This window comes from Amyelois transitella, chromosome 10 (genome assembly GCF_032362555.1).
Source record: "Amyelois transitella isolate CPQ chromosome 10, ilAmyTran1.1, whole genome shotgun sequence".
Lineage (NCBI taxonomy): Eukaryota > Metazoa > Arthropoda > Insecta > Lepidoptera > Pyralidae > Amyelois > Amyelois transitella.
In genome coordinates this window covers 10,170,564-10,197,394 of record NC_083513.1, presented here as the reverse complement: position 1 = coordinate 10,197,394, position 26,831 = coordinate 10,170,564, and the positions used below count along the sequence as shown (strand labels likewise).

General features: G+C 36.3%; 1 protein-coding gene across 1 annotated transcript; it reads left to right on the top strand.

Annotated features, from left to right (window-relative positions):
* Positions 1–22,390: 22,390 nt before the first annotated feature.
* LOC106133063 (uncharacterized) lies at positions 22,391–26,595 on the top strand. Its single transcript, XM_060946276.1, has 4 exons — positions 22,391–22,410; positions 24,306–24,493; positions 25,215–25,331; positions 26,453–26,595. Exons 1-4 carry the CDS (start codon positions 22,391–22,393, stop codon positions 26,593–26,595), a joined length of 468 nt encoding a protein of 155 aa, XP_060802259.1.
* The last annotated feature ends 236 nt before the right edge of the window (positions 26,596–26,831 follow it).

The window sequence follows — 26,831 nt, the reverse complement described above, 5'->3', positions numbered from 1 at the left end:
GAAAGTGGCCATTCAGTCTTTTCAAGACTATTGGCTCTGCGCTGCGTTGCGCCTTTTCCCTCTATTCATTGTAAAAATTGCTTAATTTTAAGGAAAAGTGTGGAAAGAATATCCTGACTATCTAAACTTTGTCTTTTCATCTTCCAACCAACAGACGAAGGACAAGATTCAAATAGGGACACATGGACTAGGGGTGCAATTAAAAAGAATTTCCCGATATTCCCAATGGAATGGAAATTTTTGCATTTTTCATTTAACGCGAGCAAAGTTGTGAATATATTCTATTTTAATGATAAATATATAATGAATAAGTATATACCGGACAAATTACACAGATTGAGTTAGTCTCGAAGTAAGTTCGAGACTTGCGTTACGAGATACTACTAACACAACAATACTATATTTTATAATAAATACTTATATAGATAAACATCCTAGACCCAGACCAATTAGAGAAATTAGTTTCTCGTGATTCGAACCCGGGACCTCCTGTGTCACGACCGCTGCGCCAGAAGCCGTCGTATTCATCTACACTATCTTTATTTTTTTATAACATTGAGAACACAAACAAAACAGGTTTCAAACAAAAGAATTTTTACGCGTTCTGCTCCCGCCGTGAAAAACATTGCTTTGTTTGCTCGACTCTTTAGAAATGGTACTTGTCTTCGACTAAAAAAGAATTTATTAACTACCCACTGTTTTGTTTTAACCGAGTTCAAAAATAGAAGGACATGTTAATAAATATATACGGGACAAATTACACGAATTGAGTTAGCCCCGAAGTAAAGACTTGTGATTGGAGATACTAACTCATACTTACAGATGTATGTAAGAATGAGTTACATATGTATGGAGTAGACCCAACAGTCTTGAAATAGTGACAGTTTGTTAGCCCATCGCCTAAAAGAAGAATCCAAATTTTTTACAGTATATTGGTGCCAGGAACCACACCCAGCTTTTTGAATGTGGGCGAAGCAATGAAAATGCAAATCTGACAAAATAATATATCATTGCTAGTGGACATACATATAAAGAAGCCTCTACCTAGCCCTTCCGAAAAAAGGCTTTATACTTATATTATCGGCTAAAAGGTATAATAAAATGTTTCCCAATTTCTGCTATAACAATAGTATCTATCTTATTTAATACTCTTTCATTGCCTGTTTGATTAAGTTAACTTTATGAAAATCGACTACAATTTAAAAATTATATTCCCTAAAAAAGAACGAAGCCATAAAATATGCCAGTACCTTATTTTCGTTGTTGTCAATAACATGATCATTTATTTTAGGAACAACCTCGCTTCTATCAAAATAACTTCAAGGAAGCCTAATTGTTTTGCTGTTCTTATTATTTTGTCAATATCATCTTCTCTGGCTTTAGTCCCGGTTACATCCTCACCACTCTGGAGAGGAGCCCGGGGTGCGCCTTTGACCAAGCATCCTGGATTATGAGTCAGTTTCCCATCTTGCAACTTTTGCAGGTAAATCTAACCCGTATTGGATCGATTATGGTTACACATCAATTTGCTCAGAAAATCATCGTAAGGAAACCTGCACATTCAGAGGTGCAGGAGTCCTAACGATTATTTTCTTCGCCGTAACATCGAATAGCAATCAAAGTAATGTCATATCATAACTCAAAAATGAGTCATTGGTAAAAGGTCCCAGTTAAATTTGTACGTACACGTCTTTTAAATCATAAAGAATTATATGTTAGACTATTGGCTCTGTCTACCCTGTAAGAGATAGATTATGTTTTAGTATGTAATAAATTTGTTAACTTCAACATTGGAGATGTGATCCGCTAAAAACAGCATGTTGGAGATAATTACTTACATGTTTCAAAAAGCAAAATAAAAAAAAAATGGTAGGTAATCAACTATTGGTAACCAATTTATATGTAAACTGTTAATATATTAATAATACTTTTCCCTGAATCGGTTGGTGCTTATAATAGGTACAAATCGTATTATGTACGCGAAATTTGCAATTTCAGAACGGAGTAATTATATTGAAGTGCACTAAGCACGGCTTAGAACAGCGTCGCACACACACATACATACAGGTTCCATTATTTTATGAGTTCACACACACACACACAAGATAATCTGATGAGTAACAAGCACTATTACATATGAATGTTACAAGAGACTAGAACTTTCATTGGAGCTTTCAGGGTTTCATCAGGGTTTTAAATGGAAGGTCTGGTTCATTTACATTCATACAAATAATCACGTTTATATTTCTTTTGCGGAGTAGACAGGGCCTGAAAAGACCGATAGTCCACGTTAAGCTGTTTGGCTTAATGACAGGTTGCTAGCCCATCGCCTACGAGAAGAATCCCAAGTTTATAAGCCTATGACTTAGTCGCCTTTTACGACATCCGTGGGAAAGAAGCCGGGAACCACACGGCACTAGTCCATTTCTGTGCGGAATTTCATTGAAATCGGTCTTGTAGTTTTTTTTTGTTGATTCATTACTAAAGAAAATAAAAAAAACCCTCTCTATAAATAACTATGGTAATTTTTTACAACTTTTTCATTGTGAAACAACTTTTATTTTTGTACCGTACCATCCAAATTCTAATATTTGTGGTAGCTTCATATTGTATAATCCTGTTCATAAAAGTAAGTAGCCCATGATTCTAGTTACTTTAAACTCAATATCTATAAATTGTCCGTAAATAAATGTTATTTATTCGAAAACAACATAATTTACGGTCAAAATTGAGCTAGGTCAAGTACCCGAGCTGTTTGGTCAGCTGGTTGACTGGTAGAGAATGCCAATCGGCATTAAGTCCGCCTTTTCTACAGTTTTTTTTTGTGCAATAAAGTTAAAAGTAAATGCATTTGAACATCGAACAGCGTAATATTATGTATGTATGATTTAGTAAAATTATATAATATATAATTTGGTAAAGGGTCAGGTCTAAAGTACCCGAAACCGCCGAGCTTGTATGAAGAGAGTTATGAATGTGGATGAAGCGAAGGAAGTATGCAGAGATCGTGGCAAGTGGAAAGAGGTAGTCTCTGCCTACCCCTCCGGGAAAGAGGCGTGATTTTATGTATGTATGATTTAGTCTAACTAGGAAAGGAGCCAAGCCGCAAATAAATTGTTAGTAGCGTTACCATCAGTAGCCATTTTCGGCCAGTTTCAAACGTTGCCTTTGATAAACAGCCCTGTGCAGAGCATGAAAATTTATTTAATGCATAAAGCACTCAACAGACAATAGGAATACAGAAGTCAGAGGCGATAGTTACAAGAGTCGTCGGCCATTTAATTATGAGCACCTGGGCGACCGAGAGGTGCCGTTTAAAAAATTAAAAGCCTATCCCTTAGTCGCCTTTTAAGACACACATGGAAAAGAGATGGAGTGGTCCTATTCTTTTTTATATTAGTGCCGGGAATCTCATCCTCTCTGAAATATTTACTATTCAATTTTGATCCTCTGTCTTAAAAGGCGACTAAGGGATAGGCTTTTAAACATGAGATTCTTCTTATAGACGATGAGCTAGCAACCTGTCACTATGAGAATCACAATTCTATCATTAAGCCTAACAGCTGAACGTGGCCTTTCAGTCTTTCCAGACTGCTGGCTCTGTCTACCCCGCAAGGGATATAGAGGTGACTTTAGAGAGGATCAGATCGAACAAAAGTAATAATTATTATAAAGATTGGATCCGTTTGGGAGATCATACCGGAATAACTTAAACATACATACATAAATAAATCACGCCACTTTCCCGGAGGGGTAGGCAGAGACTACCTCTTTCCACTTGCCACGATCTCTGCACACTTCCTGCGCTTCATCCACATAAATAACTCTCTTCATACAAGCTCGGCGGTTTCGGGTACTCTTGACCTGACCCTTTACCAGGACGTCCTTAATTTGATCAAGATACGTTCGTCTAGGTCTTCCCACCCCGACCTTTCCCTCCACACTCTCCTTGTATATCTGCGTTCATTCATCCTCTCCACATGACCGAACCATCTTAACATACAATTATACATTTTTCTATTCCTGTAACTACATCTTCCTTTACATCACAACATTCCCTTATCACGCTGTTCCTTATCCGGTCACTCAATTTCACACCCATCATACTCCTTAACGCTCTCATTTCCACTGCATTTATTCTACTTTCGTGCTTCTTTTGCCATACCCAACTTTCACTCCCATACATTAATGTCGGGACCAACATAACTTAAACATAGTTTATTGAAATACCGATACGTGTGTTAAGGCCTTTATATGCCAACATAATAGATTTAAAGTGAAAATTTTCATCGCTTGTTCTGTAGTTAGCGGTTAATGTGTTGGCAGGGCTGAATATTGATGTTGTGCGGTAGTTTCAGGCTCTCATGGACCAAAATCAAGTTTGCAAAGTTATGTTTTGACTTTAAAAAATCGGTTGTCTGCAAAGTCGGTTTACTGACGATAGTTGAACGTGATAACTATCACTTCAAACTAATAAATAAATAAATATATACGGCACACATTACACAGACTGAGTAAGCCTAGAAGTTCGAATTTCCAATCAGAGAAAGTTCGTTCCTCATCACGCCTGACCGGGATTCGAACCTGGGACCTCCGGTGTCACAGCCAAGCGTATTTACCGCGGCGCCACAGAGGCCGTCAAAAAAAACTGATAGTAGCGTTTATGTAAATTTTCTTTGCAACACGCTATACACTCCCTTATTTAGGGGATTCGTTAATCCAGTCACGAATATTAACTGGAGAGTCTGATTCATTGTGTTTGGGTTAATTTCACTCATAATACTCTGATCTGGTCACATCCTTAAAATAACGACAAAATTTATTGGACTAGTTTTAATTTTTTTTAAGAGAACGTGGGTTTATCTATAGGTATACACGAGTTGAGTGAGTAAGTAGCCGCCTTATAATAGCGAGCTACTTTACTTGGTAGTTAAGTAGCTCGAGTAGACCAATGTTACCTAGAATAATAACGCCAGAAAACGAAGAAGAATTTACGACATGAACGGTCACATTTGCATTAGATTTATTTATACAAGGCTTACAAACTTGGGATTCTCTTTTAGGCGATAGGCTATCAACCTGTCACTATTTGAATCTCAGTTCTTTCATTAAGCGATATAGCTGAACTTCGCCGATCAGTCTTTTCTAGGATGTTGACTCTGTCTACCCCACAAGAGATATAGACGTGACCATATGTATGTATGTTTATTTATTCTGTTACTGTAACAATAATAATTACTAAAGTCTAATTCGAAAGCGAAATAGCACAGCAATCATTAGCACTTTAGAACCAAAGTTTTGGTCCTCTGTCCTTATTGTATTAAGTTGCTCTCACTACGCTTTGAAAATGATTGCACACTTAAGACACATACGTTTACTTTGGTAACACTCAGTCTGTGTCTTTCAAATTAAGTTTAGTTAAATATTTTTATATCACTTTTGGCCTTTGTCGTAAGGAAAATGATTTATAAAAGTATTTCAGTGTTATTCTCCTTTTATATTTAAAGAAAATGTTGAACTTCAGCAATACACCTGGCTTAATTTACACAATACATTTACAATCCACATGTAGGTAGGTATTTATAATTCTAGTGACTGACAATTGACAGACAACGCACAGATCAAACTGCTGGATCTAGATTCTTGAAATTTGGAATAGATTCCATAAATCTCTCAAAATCTCTCTAAGTGTACTTAGAGAGATTTTCCGTAATTACCTCGCGAACCTTTATTTAAATGTGGTCTTAATCTATAACATGACATATTTGACATAATTAGTTCAACATTCATTCATGTTTTTTTAATGTAGACAATGTGCATTCCTCCACGATTTAGATTTAAGAGATCTATATCTGTAAATTGACGTCCGATAAAAATAACAGCGTGATAAGGGAATGTTGTGATGTGAAAGAAGATGTAGTTACAGGAATAGAAAAGGGTATGTTGAGATGGTTCGGTCATGTGGAGAGGATGAATGAAAACAGGTTGACTAAGCAGATATACAAGGAGAGTGTGGAGGGAAAGGTCGGGGTGGGAAGACCTAGACGAACATATCTTGATCAAATTAAGGACGTCCTGGTGAAGGGTCAGGTCAAAAGTGCCCGAAACCGCCGAGCTTGCATGAAGAGAGTTATGAATGTGGATGAAGCAAAGGAAGTATGCAGGGATCGTGGCAAGTGGAAAGAGGTAGTCTCTGCCTACCCCTCCGGGAAAGAGGCGTGAGTTTATGTATGTATGTATGTATGATAAAAATACTGCAGTGTAGTTTGTTCCGTCGCTTCTTCTACACATGCGCTTTGGAGTAGTTATAATAAGATTTAAGTGATGTGACGTCAATAAGTGATACCTTGTATCCAATTTTGAAAATAAACCTATTCTATTCTATTCATGCACATTACTCTCTGATGGAATCTATACTACTAATAAGATGGCGATTATAATAGCGTTTGTTTCTGCAATGTGTGACTAACCTTATATCTCTAACTTGCTTTTTAGACCACACTAGTGAGTCCTTTTTGTTGCCGCAACTAAGGCTTCTCGTCGACTTGGAGATTGTATCTAAAGTTGCCTCCCCATTATTAGTATACAAAACTAATTAGGGAAATTACACGTCTTTTGTTCATTATGCCTACATTTGAATGCAATGTAATGCTTCAGCTGATAATATATGAGGCAATAGTTGCTAAAAGTTAACATTGAACGCCTTGACACCAAAACCACACGGCACTTTAGATTTTATCGGAATAAATGGCATCCCATGTCCTTCTTCAGGCCCTTAATGATATATACGTAAAATTTCAACAAGATTAATTAATTAGATAACTCGTTATGAAGTAACAAACAAACAAATAAATAAACTCGAATTGTTTCATTAGGTAGGGTTAAAAAGTGTGTACCGCAACGCACTTACTCTCTAAGAATATAAAGACGGTAGTCTTTATATCCTTCCTTCTCTTCCCCGTGACCTATTTCAGGCTTGTGCAACATACATACATAAAATCACGCCTCTTTCCCGGAGGGGTAGGCAGAGACTACCTCTTTCCACTTGCCACGATCTCTGCATACTTCCTTCGCTTCATCCACATTCATAAATCTCTTCATGCAAGCTCGGCGGTTTCGGGTCCTTTGACCCGACCCTTTGATAAGCTGAGCGCTTATCCTCTACTGCCATTACCAGGTCATTGAAACTGCACCAATCCGGCCCGTAACATGGCACACCATCGCCTTTTTTATAACGTGAAAAGCTATCGCTGTTTCGCTTTAATTATAACGCGAAACGGGATAGCTATAGTTCTTCGCGCGACAAAAACGGAGTCGCGAGTGCTATACTACGGCGGTCAGGGAGTCAGTTCACCACTGTCACATCTATACTAATTATAAACCTGAATAGTTTATATAAATTATTAATCCTTGAGAGCTTAAATGTTGTCCAAAATAACTATTCCATGCGGACGAAGTCGCGGGCACAGCTAGTTGGTAATATTCACATCTAAACGAACTTTGCCGTGTGGTTCCCGGCACCAGTACAAAAAAGAATAGGACCACTCCATCTCTATTCCATGGATGTCGTAAAAGGCGACTAAGGAATAGGCTTATAAACTTGAGATTCTTTTTTAGGCGATGGGCTAGCAACCTGTCACTATTTGAATCTCAATTCTAGCATTGAGCTAAATAGCTGAGCGTGGCCATACAGTCTTTTCAAGACTGTTGGCTCTGTCTACCCCGCAAGGGATATAGACGTGACCATATGTATGTATGTATGTATGTAAACGAACCGCTCGCACTGAACTCATGGATTCTTCGTGAGCTTTGATAAGCTAAACATTTCCATAAACTACACGTTATCGAAAAGACAACTTTATTGCCAGTCAGAAACAGCCAGAAAGGTGGCTGGGGCGACACATCGCGTCAGCAGATCCCTTTATCTCGGGGTCCAGTCGTCAGCCATGCGCGGCATTGGATCTGCTGGCAGTGTTAAGGTGCGGCTTTATTTCATGCATTCTATTGTCATTATGTTGTTCGCTTCGTTCGTGTCACCTGATTCGTCCTGCCTCTGTATTGTGGGCACTTTTTGTTTTATTAGTTCCACTTGCACCAGCTTGAGAAATTTTGTGTTTTTGTTTTGTGTATCGAAAAACCAATTTGTTAAGGTCTTGAGTGGGGCGGCTTGTTTACTTCTAAGACACATACATACATACATACATACATACATACATATAGTCACGTCTATAACTCTTGCGGGCTAGACAGAGCCAACAATCTTGAAAAGACTGAAAGGCCACATTCAGCTTTTTGGCTCGATGACAGAATTGAGATTCAAATAGTGACAGATTGCTAGCCCATCACTTAAAAGAAGAATCCCAAGGTTATAAGCCTATCCCTTAGTCGCCTTTTACGAAATCCATGGGAACGAGTATTCGTAATTCCTATTCCTTTTTACATTGGTGCCGGGAACCACACAGCACCGACAGGTCTTAAGTCTATTGTACATGCTTCCGACAATCTATACACAGAGTGAGAAAAAAAAATAGTTTTTATACTAAGACAATATTTTCACTTTTTCACGTTTATTATAATGGAAATCTATCAGTTACATCGTTCAAGCATGCTGAAATTTCACAGACTGATTAACAGACAACGTTACTCGCTAATCGCTGGGTCTAGGGATTTGAAATTTGGCATTAAGGTTTCTTAAGTGCACAAGAGATATCAGAAGTAAGAAGAAAAAAGGAAAATAACTGACCTAATATATATATGGTATTTGAAAGTAATAAAAAAATATTCAGAAATATTTATTATACCGTCGAATTTTCTAATGCAACGAATACTCTCAATATGAACGCACCTTAACCGTTTGGGGAGCTATTACTGCAGATAGCTACAAGCTATTTATGTGACACGCAGCTATAATGACGTTGGAGGATCGTGTTACATTTATGATAATAGCACTGGTGTAGTCTAGAAACGTTAAGCTTATAATGTCAGGCATGCCAGACGTGTTAGTAATTCTGATTGGTCGTGTATGAATATAACTTGGAAGTATAAAATAAAACCTTCGACTTCTAAAGTCCGTGATTGTCATGATATTGTATAAGGCAACTAAGGTATAGGCTTATAAACAAAGAAAGAAAAATATAGACCGCAAGGGATACAGACGTGATTATATGAATAAATAAATCAGCTATTACGAATATGATGTAAAATATAACAACACATCCATATAAAATTAATTATTAAATCATATTAAGCTGACTAAGCATACTATACGCGTTAGTACAAAACAAATTATTAAATTTGAAAATACTCCGCATTTCCATTCTGATGATTTTAAAGCCGTGTATTTACGAGGATGAATGAATGAATGAATGAATGAATGAATGATTGAATGAATGAATGATTTATTATTATAACTTACACTATTACATTGAAAATTTGCCAGTTGGCTCCACACTAGGCTGCAAGCCTGTCCTGTGGCAGCCAAAAATACGATTAACAGAGTTTTACAAAAAGCCAATAACAATAAGGTTTATTAGTTTACCATTTTAAACTATACATTTTATAAAAATAAAAGGAAATAGGGAAAGACAACGCATCAAAAGTTTACTTCAAAGTCGTCAACATCAACTCAGTCTGAACGTAGTCCCAGTTCATCAAAAGAGCTCTAACCATGTGTTTACATAGTCCAGGGCTCACATCTTTTATGTTACAAAGACGTACCATTTTATTATAAAGAAAATTTGAAATGAATGGTTCAAACCGGTGTGCAAACACGGAATTGACAAGAGGTTGCTCCACTCTAAAAACTCGCCTTCGGAGCAAGTCATTGTAGTTGGGCAGTTTCTGTACTTGTTTATGTTTATCCAGTGTTACCTTAAGGATGTAAAGTTTTCGTACACTCAGGACTTGTGCCTCTTTATATACCTCTGAAGTAGGGTGTCGGAAAGACTTTCGCAACATTACTTTTAGCACTGATCTTTGTGCACGCTCCAGTTTGATGAGGTATGTCATTGCTGCACTACCCCACACCGATATGCAATACGTTAAAATGGATTGACAAAGGGCCAGATACACACTCTTTAACAACTGGAAATTTGCTGCATCTCTTAGCAATTTCATGGTATGAATCAATTTCCGGACTCTTCCGCTCGCAACGTCAATGTGAGCGGCGAAATTAAGCCTTTCATCGAGCGTTATACCCAGGTAACGAATTGTCTGCGACCATTCCACCTCCTCGCAATTAGGATCTGTACAAGTCAAGCAATCCGCACATTTGTGAATTTTGATTTTTGGAAATTGTGTCGGAGCAGAAATCGCTGTTTTATAAAAAGAAATCAATTTGGTTTTTTTGACATTAAGGGTAAGAAGATTTTCGCTCAACCACTTAGAAACCTGAGACAGGCCCTTATCAACCTTTTCATGGCACTTCTTCCAGTTTTCAGCAGAGAATATAATTGCTGTATCGTCCGCGTAGCAAATGATGGAACTATGGGGAGTTGCTAGTGAGGGAAGATCATTTATATAGGCCAAAAATAGTGTGGGACCCAAAATACTCCCTTGTGGTACTCCAAAACGTACGGATTTGCGTTGACTTAGTACAGATTCCACTCTCACGCATTGATATCTATCACTCAGATAGCTAGTGAACCATTTCAGGGCTATACCTCTCACACCCATTATCTCTAGCTTTTTTAGAAGTATTTTGATAGACACAGTGTCAAACGCCTTTGCTAAATCAAGAAAAGCGCCGATACAAGCTCGCCCGTTATCCAGATGCGAAGCGACCTCATTCACCAGAAGAGAAATGGCATCCTCTGTAGATTTGTTCCTCCTAAATCCAAACTGCGATTCTGTTATTAAATTGTGCTTGTCCAGGAAGGAAATCAACCTTGTATTTACTAGACTTTCCAGAATTTTTGACAAGGAACTGAGGAGAGAGATAGGTCTGTAGTTTACTGGCTCGTTCTTAGCACCATTTTTATGGATCGGGGACACTGCTGCAGTCTTCCAGATATCTGGAAAAACGCCCGTTGAAAAGCTAAGATTAAAAATATGTGCCAAAGGAACTGCAATGTTTTTTCCTATTAATTTAATTATTCTATTTGTGATACCATCCAGACCGGGTGCGCTATCGGATTTTAGCTTTTGTATACGAGACAGAACTTCGTCAGCATCAGTTGGACCAAGAAAAAATGATTCAAAAGGACCCGACACTGCTAGTCTGACGCGCGCAGATAAGTCATCTTCAGTTTCGTTTCTTGCAGTTAAAGTTTTGTTAGCCAGAGTCTGTCCAATTGTAGAAAAATAGTCATTGCAGTGGTTCAGAGATTCCGAGGGGGAATTTTTAATTTTGATAAGATCGCATGAATTGGATTTCTGCTTACGAGTATGTGTAATTGTGCCTATGTTTTGCCAGAGTTTCTTGGGATTGTTCAGGTTATCATTTAACAGTTTGGAGTCATGATCCCACTTGAGCTTTCTGAGGAGATTCTGATAAAAATTTCTATACCTTATATAAATCTCTTTTTTATCGGGATTTTTTCTAACCTGTGCATGAAGTTTATCTTTGTGAATTGCGCACCTAATGAGTCCTGGTGTCATCCAAGGCTGAATGTTAAATTGCGAGTGACTCACTTTAACTAACTTAGTATGCTTAGCTACAGCATCTCTTAACAGAGTATCGAATTTTTCTGTAGTATCAATTGGGCATGTACCTTCGAGAATTTCCTTCCAGTCAATTGAGTCAATATCCTCAGTCAGACCTTTGTAATCGATTTTGCTGCGATAGCGATTCTTAGTAGTCCTTGTATCAGGAGTGCTAAAAGTAACGGCCGCCATTTCTACATGGTGGTCCGTCAGCTCAGTGCGACATACTATCGATGTGGTTGATCCCTGATTTGGTACGTAAACATGGTCTAGGCAAGTATTAATTCTAGTCGGGACAGTGATAGCTGGCACAAAACCCAACTGGGCCATAAGACAAGTATATTCTGATATTTTATCATCATTATTATCCTGGAGACCTTGTTCACAAATATTAATATTAATATCACCAGTTATAATCAGACGCGCTTTTTGCTTTACATTTACCACTAATGATTCCAAAGAATGTAGAAATGGAGTTGTATCTTTGAAAGATGGTGACCTATAGATACCTAAAATAGAGAATACATTCGGTACGTCAGCTAGCACACAATTAGCTTCATCAAGCGGTAATTCCGTAAAAACTGGCGACCAACAACTCTTTATGTACATTACTACACCACCACACTTATTAATGAACTTACTTGTACGAAACGATAAATAGCCGGTTATCTGGGGAATTACGGATATATCAGTAAGCCAGCATTCTGCAAATACAATTGCGTCAAAATTAATGTTAAGCCTCGCTAATACTATTAGGAATGCGTTGAAGTTTTTTTGTAGACTTCTTATATTTATATTCAGTACTTTGATACTATTTGTTGGTAACAGTCTCTCACATTGTTCAGGAAAATCAAGAGTATGGCATGATATATTAAAAGATTCATCGATTTCAGAAAGCAACTCTAAGGTGGCCGTAACCGGCTCCAAAAAATTAATTTTTGTATTGTTTTGATCAATGCTGCCATACATTGAAATATAACTAACTCGTAGAGACAGGAATTGACGTCATTAAAAGGATATTTAGATTTGAGAAATTTAGCGTTAGACAGTTTAGCGTTAGGCGTATCTGTTACAAGTAGAATTAAAATTATAATTATAAACGACATTAAAAACGACAGAAGCCTTAACATGGCGAAATTAAATGTAGGTATGTTAACCAGAAGAGGGCCCATGAGCGGTGCCCCCCTAAGTGTGATTGACGGGTCCAGCGTATGACGGTCCCATGGATGCACGCGCGACATCGGCCTCGGGCCCTCCCAAACAATTAATGTCGTTTGTAGATGTAATTCGTAATGCCGAGCTTCTTTCGTGTTTTTTGATGTAAATTGAACCATTTTTGACCCAGCAGAATTTAAAACCGCTCTCCTGAGCTCGTGCTCTCGCTGCACGAAACAACTGCCGATTCTCAGCTGTCAGTCTTTCATTTACGTAAATCTTGCGGACAGGTCCGTTTTCAACAATATCTTTGCTCTCCACTGTTCTTCTAGATTTAGCAGCAGATATGAATTTATCTCGCTTGGCCTTTGTAGTAAAGCGGACCACTATGGGACGAGGAAGGCGGTTCTCTTCAGAAGCTTGATTCGTGGACTTACGTTTGGGGCCAACGCGGGTGGCCTCATCGATGTCGCTTGCCTCCAAATCCAGCCCTATCTTTGAAGCGGTAACTAAAGCCAAGTGTAAAGGCTCCTCACCAGCAACTTCATGGATTCCCAGGATCTCAGCTTCATTTCTGAGGGATTGTTGGGACATCAAAGCAATACGCTCTTGAAGCGACTGAACTGTGATTTCGAGATCTAAATTCCTTCGTTCTAGAATTTCCTGCTTTTCCTCTAAAATCTCAATCCTGTTCCCTTTTTCTAGCAGGTTAGCTGAAAAGTCTTCAAAACGAGTGGTTACCTCTGTACGAAACACATCCATATCTGACCGCATACCCCGAATTTCATCAGTCAGTTTTTTAATAGATTCCGTGATTGAGACATCCTGGGTGTCCTGGGGTTTAAGCGAGGACTTCTTCCTCATTGTAACATTTTCAGACTCGGGAACCGCGTACGTTGATGGGCGGAGTGGTGTTGAGGTGTCTCCAGTTTTTCTCCTCGTTGCACGGCATTCTGGGCAGATCCATACTTTTAATTCATTAGTCGTGAGACTGGCAGCTTTGGCACATGTTAGATCGTACATTTGTTTGCAAGAAGTGACAGAGCAGCAGATAAATCGGCCGCTTATCACCTGACGACAGCCAGCACATAGATTATTTTTTGCCGTAGAAGACATTGTGTATCCCTCTACCACCAAACCTCGATCAAAAACGACCGTTGTATCGCTAGCACGGCGAAAACGTGGTACCGGGCAGTCGATGCGGCGACACTCGCCGGGCGGCAGCGTAGTACAGGGGAGTCCGGCTCGCGCGACGAGAACGTGGTACGGGGCAGTCGCTGCTATGTTGTGTGCGATGATGACTCACGCGCAGCTCGCTGGACGATGTCGGCGGCTTATCGAGTCGAGTAAATAACCAATTAGCACTTCAAAATATTCACGTCCACTATTGTTTTTATTGTTTTGTGTTTATCGAGTGAAAGCACACGTGATATTTATCCAAATAATGTATAGTTTGCGAGAATTTATGTACAAGTTTGTCCGTGGAAGAATTATTTTTTTAAGGAGCGATACAAAACACGTCTAAACCTTACGGCGGCAAAACTACCCTCTCTTATAATCGGAGGGAACTTTATAATCGGTTCACGGCCATGATTTTGAACAAAACAAATTAATTATGATTATATTGGAAGTCTGATTTATAGCACCTGAAAGGTTGAGTTATGACTTGAGCCTTAACAGAGCTACAAGTTTAAAAATACATACATTAGTTTTGTTTCCAAGGGATTCACTCTGATGGAATCAATACGTGTGAAATTATAAACGAAATTTGATTATGCGTAGGTACTTTGCGTTACATTGATAATTGTTTTTTTTTTGTTTTCTATTTTTACTAAGCGACTAGCTATGCCCGCGACTTAGTCCGCGTGGAATAGTAATTTTGGGCATCATTGAAGCCCACATAAATTTCCCCGTTATTTTCACATTTTCCATTATTTCTTCGCTCCTAAAAGTTGCAGCTTGATGTTATATAGCCTAAAGCCTTCCTCGATAAATGATCTATTCAACACAAAAAGAAATTATTGAATCCGAATCCTTTATAATATTAGTATAGATTTAACAGAGAGAAATTAAATCTATAAAAGTTAATATTGTTTTATTTTCTCCATGCACCTAATGTTCTTCAACTCACTTTTGTCATGATCACACGGTTATATGTCACTTGTATCTGATAAAAAAAAATTATAAGGGATAGCCTTACAAACTTGCAATTCTTTATTAGGCGATGAACTAGCAAACTGTCACTATTTGAATCTCAATTCTATCATTAAGCCAAACAGCTGAACGTGTCCTTTCAGCCTTTTGATGACTGTTGGCTCTGTCTACCCCACATGGGATATTATTGACATAATACACATATTTTTATATTCCTGTATGAACATCCATTTAACGATACATGAAGTAGATTCGTAAATGTTACGACGTAGAAATGGCCCAGAAAGAAGCGTGTAAGATATTCCAAGAAAACCCTAATCATTTAAAATGTTAAGCATACATCTCTTTCATATTCAATGTGTGAGATTTCGCCTTTAATCTGTGAAATCGTGAAACTGAGAGAAAATACACACATCGAGCGAAACTCCGGGCTGTTTGCCGCAGAATGCGTTAGCCACTACAAAGGAATTGTTTAATAAATGTTTCCACTTGTATTCTTGCTTTATGGAAAAACGTTATTTATTTTTTTTCTAGGAAATAGAAATGTTGTTTTTATATAAATATTCTACTACTTGTAGAGCTAGTTTAAATGTCCTCTCATTATCACTATCCTGAATTTGACAAGTTCCTAACGTTTGTACCAGTCGCATTTTCACCAATCTGGAGATAAATACATAATAAATACATTATTATATAGGTACGGGACAGATTACACAGATTGAGTTAGCCTCGAAATAAGTTCGAGACTTGTGTTACGAGATACGAATGACTCAATATTTTATTATTAACAACGATACTATATTTTATTATGTTACGAACTTTCTCTGATTGGCGTAAAAAACCAGAGAAAGTTCGTTTCTCATCATGCCTTAATTGGAATTAGAATCCGGGACTTCCAATGTCACAGATAAGCGCACTACCACTGCGCCACATAAGCTTGTGGTGCGCCTTTTCGCAATGTTTTTAGATTGGTTTAGTAGTGTTTTCGTACGAAGCGACTCCTGGCTAACAGTCACAGCCTTTGCAGCGGAACCTAAATCATATTGGAACACGTTCACACATTCAGTTATCTTAATGTGCAGGTTTTCTCACGATATTGGCTCCCTGTAAGTGTTTTGACCTTAGAAAAAAAATACTGATACCGAGGTAGGATTTTAACACACTCACACTTTTCTATGTAACACCTTAGGTACGTATTCCATTTGCCTATTAAATAAATAAATAAATATATACGGGACAAATTACACAGATAGAGTTAGCCTCGAAGTAAGTTCGAGACTTATGTTACGAGATATTAACTCAACGATACTATCTATATATTATAATAAATACTTATATAGATAAACATCCAAGACCTAGGCCAATCAGAAAAAGTTCTTTTCTCATCATGCCCGGGATTCGAACCCGGGACCTCCGGTGTCACAGACAAGCGTACTACCGCTGTACCACAGAGGCCGTCATTTTCCTATTAAATTACCAATTCGTTGAACAAAAATCAACAAACAAAATCGAGAACCTCATTTTATAACAAGTAGATTAAAAATAATAAAACCCAACTTCCAACAACGAAATTACTATTTAAGTACATCTTTATTTTAAAATTCAACAGTTAAGTGCTCTACAATAGCGGCGAGGTATGTTAAAAAATTTCCAGACTTTAACTCCAGCTGTGGGAAACTTCGATGGAAACTTATGATTTTATCCCGGATAAGATATTGTTTTATCTCCGGACTTCACCTTTGTCCGTCGCACGAAGTTTCTTTTCCATTATGTTGAGCAAGTCGATCATAGACTAACAAAAGTGTTTTTCATTAACAGAACGGAACTAAGAAATAGTACTTGTAGCGGGTGATGATTCTTTCATCTCATTCAGAGAGTAGTGCGAGTTTCACCGGATCAAACGCGTCGAACAAGTAATCACGAATTTGTATGGAATTGCTTTAGTGCCATCGCGTTACCACAAGGTGGCGCTGATCAACATACATATAGTCACGTCTATATCCCTTACGGGGTAGACAGAGCCTATAGTCCCTAAAACACTGAATGGCCACGTTCAGCTGCTCGGCTTAATGATGGAATTGAGATCCAAATAGTGACAGGTTGCTAGCCCATCGCCTAAAAAAAGGGTTGCAATTTTATAAGCCTATCCCTTAGTCGCCTTTTAAGACATCCATTTGAAAGAGATGGAGTGGTCCTATTCTTTTTGTATTGGTGCCGGGAACCACACGGCACTTGGTCCGCTGGTCCGCTGATCAAATCACATACAAATTCGCGTTTACTTGCTCGACGCGTTTGATCGAGTAAAACTCGCACTAACCCTTCAGTTGCCTGAATGTGCGTACAGTTTTCCTTCCAATTTATTCCAAGCCTTAAGAACATCGGTTAGTACTCAAACTAATGTAGGTATATAACTTAGTCCCACATGATTAACAACTGTTTTTCTAGCAAACTCTTAGTCTTTGGTGCTTACCAGCTGAGATAATTACGCTATCTGCATCACTATGAATTGCTGACTCTTGTACAATCATTCCACCGGCGCGGCGTCTTCTTAGGAAAGCGTTGATTAAAGAACACTGGACTTTGCATTTCTGAGGTATTTCATTTTAAAAAGGAATTTCATAATAAAATCTATTTTTAATTTGAAGCTGAAAATGGCTCTTTGTTCTACTTAATATTTTTTTATGTCTTATCTTTTGTGGTGAAGAGTGTTTCTGTCCTGTATATAAAATTTTGGTGTAAAAATCACATTATTAACGATTATTGATAAAATAGACATTTCTTTGCGATTGACTATAAATTTTATAATATGTCTCCTAAAGCTACTTTGTAAAAGTTTGTGAATAGACCGCCTGATTTGCCAGGTTCTGAAAAGATGGACAGCTAATTATTTTCTTCCCGTGAATATTTTTCAAAGATAATCAAGAGAAATGCTTATTTAACTTGAGGTATTTTATTTGAACACTTTTTTCCACATAAAATATTAAGATCTGAATCTCATTCCTTGACCCTAAGCCATCTGTAATTATATACACATAGTATTCGACTCTTGTTTGAAAAATACAAAATCTTTTTTTTATTTTAATATATACCTATATCATTTAATCACGTCTATATCTCATGCGAGGTAGATAGGACCAACAGTCAGACCACGTTCAGCTGTATGGTGAAATTGAAATTCAAATAGTGACAGGTTGCAAGCCCATCGGCTAAAAGAAGAAACCCAAGTTTAAAAGTCTATCCCTTAGTTACCTTCAACGACATCCATGGGAAAGAAATGGAGTGGTCCTATTCTTTTTCTATTGTTACCGAGAATCACACGGCATTAAAAAATCAGGAATTTCTATTTTCGAGCGGAACTTTTCACACCGCCGATAAAGAATTTCCATACACTTAGGTACTGTGTGCATTACGTTCATAAATTTAACTTCTTCATTGCAACTTTGTAGGGACGTAGATATTATATTACTGAAATAGTTCGCAATTCCGAGTTAGAGATATAAGGCCACTTCGAACGTTGGAAGACAAATATGAAAAGTTTAAATGCTGAAATTTCTCGATGTATCGCGCAGTTACTCTATGCACTGTAGGAGGTCTAAATAATATACAACCTTCTTCATCATCTTTTGAGTCGTAGGTGGCTTATCCGTGTTGCATAAATAATACATACATCCATATGGTCACGTCTTTATCCCCTGCGGGGTAGACAGTGCCAACAGTCTTGAAAAGACTGAATGGCCACGTTCAGCTATTTGACTTAATGATAGGAGTGAGATTCAAATAGTGACAGGTTGCTAGCCCATCGCCTAAAAAAAGAATCCCAAGTTTGTAAGCCTTATTCCCTTAGTCGCCTTTTACGACATCCATGGGAAAGAGATAGAGTGGTCCTATTCTTTTTTGTATTGGTGCCGGGAACCACACGGCAGTAAATGATATAATAATTTGAAAAAATCCAGCCAAAGCGTGTCGGACTCGAGCACGTACGATTCCGTTCTACTTATAAAAAAAAAATCGCGTTTGTTGTATGGGACCTTTAAAAAATACTTTATTTTCATTTAATTATTTATTTTTAGGATAAAATACAACTTAATATTCTGTAAAAATTGTAAGTTGTCTACGTATAACCGATATTATTATTGAAGAAAAACTAATAAAAAACACGTTAATTGTATGGAGACGCTATTTTATTTATATTTATAGATAGATATGTATATATAGATAGATCGGCAACAGTAATAACATAATTTATTAAAATTCCAGCTTTCTAGTTAGGACGGTTAATGAGATACAGCCAACTAAGTGATAGCCAGTCTCATATCAAAATCATATCGTCAAATCTTTTTAAAATTGGCAATCCATAATATATATATATATATATTTCTTTTTTCAATATTAAATCTCATAAATATATAAATCTCCCGTGAACAATGTATTCTCCCGTCCACATTCTATTCTAAGTATAATTTAATATTGTGAAGTTGACGTTGTTGATGAAAATGCTGCAGTGCAGTTTGTTACCGCTTCTTCTGCACTGACGCCTTGGAAGCGGCAGTAAACTTAGTTTTTAAGTAATTTATTTGACGTCAACCAAGTTGTTAAACCATACGACAATTATTAAGCGATATAATAATATCCTATAATAATGAATAAAAATTTTGAATTTTGAATTTTGAATTTGCATACATTTGTATTATTATTGTAGAGAAAGCTGTCTGTTTTTGTTAAATTAATGAATTACTCATAAAACCTTAGTCAAAAAAGAAATCGTCAAATCAAACTGTGAACAACAACATCGTAAACAAATAAAATCGTTAACAAAAATAAAATAAAAAAATTCATGGAATCCTATCACCGTTTGTGAATAACAAGTCTATAAATTATCATCGAGGCACTAAAATGGAGTTATTCCGAGCATTCTCCGTGAACACTGAATGCTATATAAAAAATAAAAGAAAATAATTCCATTGTAGACTATATAATAAAATCAATCCATGTTTTTTGTTCGCACTAATTGATCGCGTAAGTCGATATGTTTCAAAAAAGGGTTATTGTTTTTTCGTTCATAATTTTCGTCGATTTTTATTCTTGTATTTTTCTACCTATCGGGAATCTTACGTATTGGGAATATGAGAGGGTTTTGTTGAATGATGAAAATAATGTAACCGTCCCGGAATATTTTGACTGGAGAGAGCAGGGTGCTGTGAGTTCAGTCAAGGATCAAGGAGGATGTCCCGCTTGTTGGGCTTTTAGTATAATTGGTGAGAAAAACGAAACTTTATTAAATTTTATCTTCATTATTATGGGACATTTCAACGTAACTTAAAAATTGTCATATCTTTTGATTTCACAATATTGGTTGATGTTAAATAAATTATTTAAAACTACGTTTACTGCCAATTCCAAAGAGTCAGTTCTGGAGAAGCGGTAACAAACTGCACTGCAGCATTTTCTTCAATAAAGTCAACTTCACAATTGTCAAAACTTAATATAGAAATGTGGACGAAAGAATATTGTTATGATTAATTGATTTACACGAAGTTTGAATAAATATTATAATTGTAAAATCATGATAATCGCGCTGTTCTCTCTTCTTACTCATCATCACGGCTCTTTTCCGGAGGGCGGTAAGGCAGAGACTATATCATTCCACTTGCCACGATTTTATTTATCCCTTCGTTCACATTCATAACTCTATTCATGCAAGCTCGTTGATATATATTATGTGTACATTGTAGTATGTTTAAACATTTATTTATCTTGCTCTGTGCCAACGCCAATCTCCTGTTTGGTTTCCTTCCACCCAAAGGTTGACTGGAAGAGAGCGATAAGTCCACTTAGCGATAAGCCCGCCTTTGTACGAGTACCATATCTGTCTGTTTTGTATGTTTACACTTATGGACAATAAAGAGTTTTATCCATCTATCTATCTCGTTGGTTTCGGGTACTCTTTATCACTCTTACATTTCTATTTACACTTGTCTTTTAAGTATATTTAAACGTTGCCTTTTCTATTCCTGGTTGACTGGAAGAGATCCCATTCATGTGAAAAGTCCGCCATTGCAAGTGATTTATTCCTTTAATGCCTATCTACTATTTCTCATAACTTAGTAAATTTTTGTGCAATAAAGATATAACAAACAAACAAACATTCGCTTATCACGCTGTTCTTTATCATGTCATTAAATTTTACCGATTTCCGCAGCGCCTTTTTTGCTTTTCTTTTTTGTAGGCATGGCGCTACCGATTGTTTGAAGTTATTGGAAATTGAGCGATACAATATCAATATATATTGTATATAATATATATAATATCAATATATATTGTATATAATATATATAATATCAATATATATTGTATCATGGAGAATCCTTCTGTCACACTCAACTTTCACTCTCACGCAGTTTTTCTTCCTGGAAATTATTTAATTAGAAATCTTTGACGGTAAAAAACTGACTAGAGAATAGGCTAATAAACTTGAGATTCGTCTTGTAGACGATGGGCTAGCAACCTGTCAATATTTGAATCTCAATTCCATCATGAAGCCAAATAGCTGAACGTGGCCATTCAGTCTTTTCAAGTTGGCTCTGTCTACCCCGCAAGAGATATAGACATAACTATATGAATGAATGTATGACGGATATAGGAATTGGTGTTCCAGAAAAATGTTTCTACGGGGAAACCAATAAGTGACTACGAGTATTTACCATGAATAAACGATAAATAAACATGTAAATAATAAATTTTCTGTGTCTAAATTAATGTTTATTTTCACTATGGATTATAATTAAATCAAATTGAAACTAAATAAGCATAAATTATTTATTTCTAGATTTTGTTAAATTTGTATGCTGATGCTGTGAGCGGTGATGAAATTTTACACGAAAGTATTACAGATTAATTTTCAATGATTCGCCTGAATATATATATACCTCAAACATTTTAAGTTGAATTTCAGGGGTCCATAAAATGTACAGTTTACAGCTAGACATCATCGCAAGGTGTCAGTACGTTCCGCTTTACGATTTAACTTTATCACCCACTTTATAAGGTCCCTAGTGTTCTTGTTCAGTTTACTTTGTTTAAATAAATACTTAGTTTCGGTTGCAGTTACATGTTTTTTAATGTAGACAATGTGCATTCGTCCACGATTTAGATTTAAGAGATCTATATTTGTAAATTGACGTCCTATGAAAATGCTGCAGTGTAGTTTGTTCCGCCGCTTCTTCTACACATGCGCTTTGGAAGCGGTAGTAGTTATAATTAGATTTAAGTTATGTGACGTCAATAAGTGATACCTTGTATCCAATTTTGAAAATAAATCTATTCTATTCTAGTGTTAGATGTCGAAATAATTTAAGAAAATATTATTCTGAATTGTACACTTTCCATTTATAACGTTAACGAAAACAAGCTGTCAAATCTTTGTTTGGTTAAGAAAAAAATGCTTTACACCATTCAAAAGTAAGATCATAGTTCATCGCAACATTAACATTAGAAATTAGAATAGTCTTAATACTCTTTGACTACATCCAATGACTTTGTCCAATGGACGCTTATTCTTCGAACGCGTCGGAAATAAATTAATATTCATTCATTCATATAATCTCGATTACATACCTTGTGGCTACCACGTAACTTCTACAGAGCCAACAAGTCTTGAAATACTGACAGGCCATATTCAGCTGCTTCAAATCGGTAACTTGATTTGGGATACTCCAAGTTATCCTTGTGCCGTGTGGTTCACGGCACCAATACAAAAAAGAATAGGACCACTCCATCTCTTTCCCATGGATGTCGTAAAAGGCGACTAAGGGAACCTGTCACTATTTGAATCTCAATTCTATCATTAAGCCGAGCAGCTGAATGTGGCCATTCAGTCTTTTCGGGACTATTGGCTCTGTCTTCCCCGTAAGGGATATAGACATGACTATATGTATGTATGTAATTTATCCTTGATTATTGAGCACTGAGAGTTTTCTTTCTCTTTTTAATTTCCAGCTAACATAGAGAGTCAAATGAAAATAACTCACAACCAGGAAGTCAGTTTGTCTGAACAATTTCTGATCGATTGCATTGAATTTAACGAGGGGTGTACTAACGGAAGTGTTCTGAAAACCCTTGCGTAAGTTTCTTTTTCATAAGTTCAAAGTACTTTAGAACTTGGCCACTCCATGTCTTTCTCATGAGTACCGTAAAAGGTTACTAAGGGAATAGAAGCACATTAATCAAGTGCAAGCTTCCATGCTAGTATGTTACTGAAGAGTAATAAAAGTGTCTGCTCGGAGACTGAAAGACTTGGGAAACTGGAACTCGCGCCAGGAGTGATGATACTATATCTTCAAAGCGCACTATCCTGGTCGAGGGTCTTCGCTGTAGTTTAGGCCCGGGATTAAAACCAGAAGGTAACCTGGTTACATAATCACTTCTTTATAGTACATTTATTTAAGTACTAAAAGAATGGTAAACAATTGTTAAAAATACACTTCAAATGTTAAAAAAAGAAACATTTAGAAGCCTATAAATTAAAAAAAAATCATGATTGTTTATTTTTTATATCATTAAACATATTTAATTCAAGGACTTTAATGAGGAGCCCGTGACGCCCATTTCAACAAAGATCCTGCATTGGGCATGTCAGATTTTTACAACAAATGTTCTACCATCAAAATCATAGCATCTGACCAATTTGCATAAAACTAGACTTATGTTCATAATTTTTACTACTTGCGTGATATTTAATTAAGCTATAAAAGTATGGCCGGCCTTGGTCAAAATACAGGGGCGCATTAAAAAATTAAAGCACGGAAGATGAAATTAAAAGTTACAACCGAGCCTACATCGTAAAGTTTGTAATTAATTTCTAACCTTTCCAAATACTGCTTAGATGACAGCCGTGATTTTGTCCATTTTTTTTTTCACTTAATGTACGAGTATTAGTAGATACTTGTAACACATCAGTGACAGAGTCTTTTTTTTTTTTTGTTAAAATCACTCTTTTTTAATTAAATAAGGCGCATGTTATGCTGTAGCAGTTACCTTAATAAAATTAAAATAAATCTAAATAAAACTACTTAATGAAAACTAAAAGATAAAACTACAAATAAGCCTAAATATAAAACTCACACTTATTTAATAAAATGCTTTTATTGCAGGGACATTTTCAACATCACTTAATAAATAGTTGTCTAATTTTTCAATTACACAACATTGGTTGTCGTCAAACAAATTTCTTAAATCTTAGTATACTGCCCCTTATATAACCTGCCTTTCATATCTCCGAAACTCCAAGCCATCTTTAAGTCATGAATTCACTTTTCTGTTTTGTTATATCCAACTTCCAACCATCACTTTTTCAGGCACATAGTTTCAGTCTTAAGTGGAGTTCTTGAAGAGAAATATTACTACAGTTACTCGGAACACCAGCAGAAATGCAGATGGGATGGCGACCCGTCCAAATTAGTACCAGTGGTTGGATACAAACGGGTTAAGCCTGATGAGAATGTTATGAAAGAGAATTTATTCAAGAATGGACCTTTGATCGCCGGTAAGTTGGTCAGTTAAAACGGCTTTTTATTCAGGAACGTTAACAAGTCATAATGACTTATGATATTCTTATATTTTTTCATTTTGGATAACAAAATGGATGGATAAAAAGAGAGAGATAATGTACATGTAAACTAGTACCTATAACAAACTTAACAACTTTTACTATAGGAGCAACCACGAAATTGTAAAAAAAGAGCATCTGTTTCATATACTTCAGTCGACTTTTGCTTGAAGCAGCTGATATTTTTATCGTGATTACGAGGTTGGTCATGCGTTAACTATAAGTATAGCTTCGTGAATAGACGCCCCGATGCAAAATTTTATGAGAATCGGTTCAGTGGTGTTGACGTAAAAGACAGACTAACAAATACACATTCATATTTTTCAGTGTGTATACTTTTTTTTGGAAACTCATACGATAGCGAAGCACCGCCCAACAGCTAATAATAAATATTTCTGATACATACATGTAGTCATATCTATATCCCTTGCGTGGTAGACAGAGTCAACAGTCTCGAAAAGACTGAAAGATGGAACTGAAATTCAAATAGTGACAGGCTTCTAGCCCATCGCCTACAAGAGGAATCCCTTTGTAAGCCTAAATATTTTTGATGACAGCGATAATTCTAGTTTACAATGGAGAAGATAGATCTTAAGCATTTAGTGAAGCATTCAATACATTTTTATGTTGCTCGAAAATATTTTCATATAAATTTCAGCTATAAATTCAAAATCAATGGGCACATATACGGAAGGTATTGATGAACCAACAGACGAACAGTGTGACCCTGAAGAACTGAACCATTCTGTATTGATAGTTGGATACGGTGTTACTGGTAAGTCAAAATTGAATTTATATCTATACTAATATTATAAAGCTGAAGAGTTTGTTTGTTTGTTTGAACGCGCTTATCTCAGGAACTACTGGTTCGAATTGAAAAATTCTTTTTGCGTTGAATAGACCATTTATCGAGAAAGGCTTTGGGCTATAAGGAGCAAAGAAGTAATGGAATATACGATATCAATATGCTCACAAAATTACATGAGAATCGGTCAAGCCGTTTCGGAGGAGTACCTACGGGAACGAACGTTGTGACAAGAGAATTCCACATATTTTATGTATGTAATAGTCAATATGAACCTGCCCGTCGATTTATATTATTTTAAAATTGCGATGCCCAATTCATATTGTACCTACTTATAAGTAGTAACTCTAACTAACTCTTACTCTTTAAATCTCAAGTGAAGGAATTTTATTTGCAACAATGTTACACATCAACGTAATAGTTATTATGTATTACTATATATATTATATTTTTCAGTATATATTATATAAATATATAGTATGTATTTCTATGTATATATAATATGTATGTATTGTTATGTATATATAATATGTATGTATTGTTATGTATACATAATATGTATGTATGTAGGTAAAGGATTTATAATATTTTTTGTCTATGCATTAATACTCATTAGCTTGTCTGTTGCATTTGTTACATCCCGTCCGGCTTTGTGTGATAAAATTACTATCCATTCATCGGTTGTCTGGAAGAAATTGCTTTTAGCAATAAGACCGCCAATTGTACTTCCTACTTAGATTATATTTAATTTAAGTTACTATGTTATTATGTTGTACAATAAAGTGTTCATTCATTCATTCATTCATTAGTAACTGTAATCCAACTGATATACTTAATGATAATATAAACAATAAAGATTTTGAATTAAAATTAATAAAATTCCTGTGAAATAAATGACAATAGTATTAGTAACTAAATACATACATAAAATAATCAATCATCTTCATGTGCTATTTTGTATATGATTTCTCACGATATTTTAGTATAATTGATGTCTACATCAAATTGTTGCTTTTTGTTCGTTAATTTATTTTTTTTATTGTAGACAACAAATATATGACTAGATATATGACTTTTTTCTATGTTTTAAGTTACTCCCGAGCGAAATGTCTCATACTGGATAATCAAGAATTCTTGGGGCGGAGACTTTGGAGATAAGGGATTCTACTACTTGGTGCGCGGGCGCAACGCGTGTGGTATTGCTTCGGATGTGTCTTATACTTTTGTTGATTAATATATTTATCTTGTACGTATGTTAATTTTCTACACTAGCAGTAAAAGAACATTTTAATAAGTAACATTGTTTTTATACCCTCCTTGTATAATAATAATTCTACATATAGTCACGTCTACATCCCCTGCGGGGTAGACAGCCACCAGTCTTGAAAAGATTGATTGGCCACGTTCAACTGTTTGGCTTAATGATAGAATTGAGGTTCGAATAGTGACAGGTTGCTAGCGCATCGCCCA

Excerpts from the sequence above, each read along its gene's own strand:
- LOC106133063 (XM_060946276.1), top strand. The coding sequence starts at position 22,391 with ATGCTTTACACCATTCAAAA. Across the intron at positions 22,411-24,305 it reads ATGCTTTACACCATTCAAAA|GCACATAGTTTCAGTCTTAA; the intron begins GTAAGATCATAG and ends TCACTTTTTCAG. Across the intron at positions 25,332-26,452 it reads AGTTGGATACGGTGTTACTG|TTACTCCCGAGCGAAATGTC; the intron begins GTAAGTCAAAAT and ends CTATGTTTTAAG.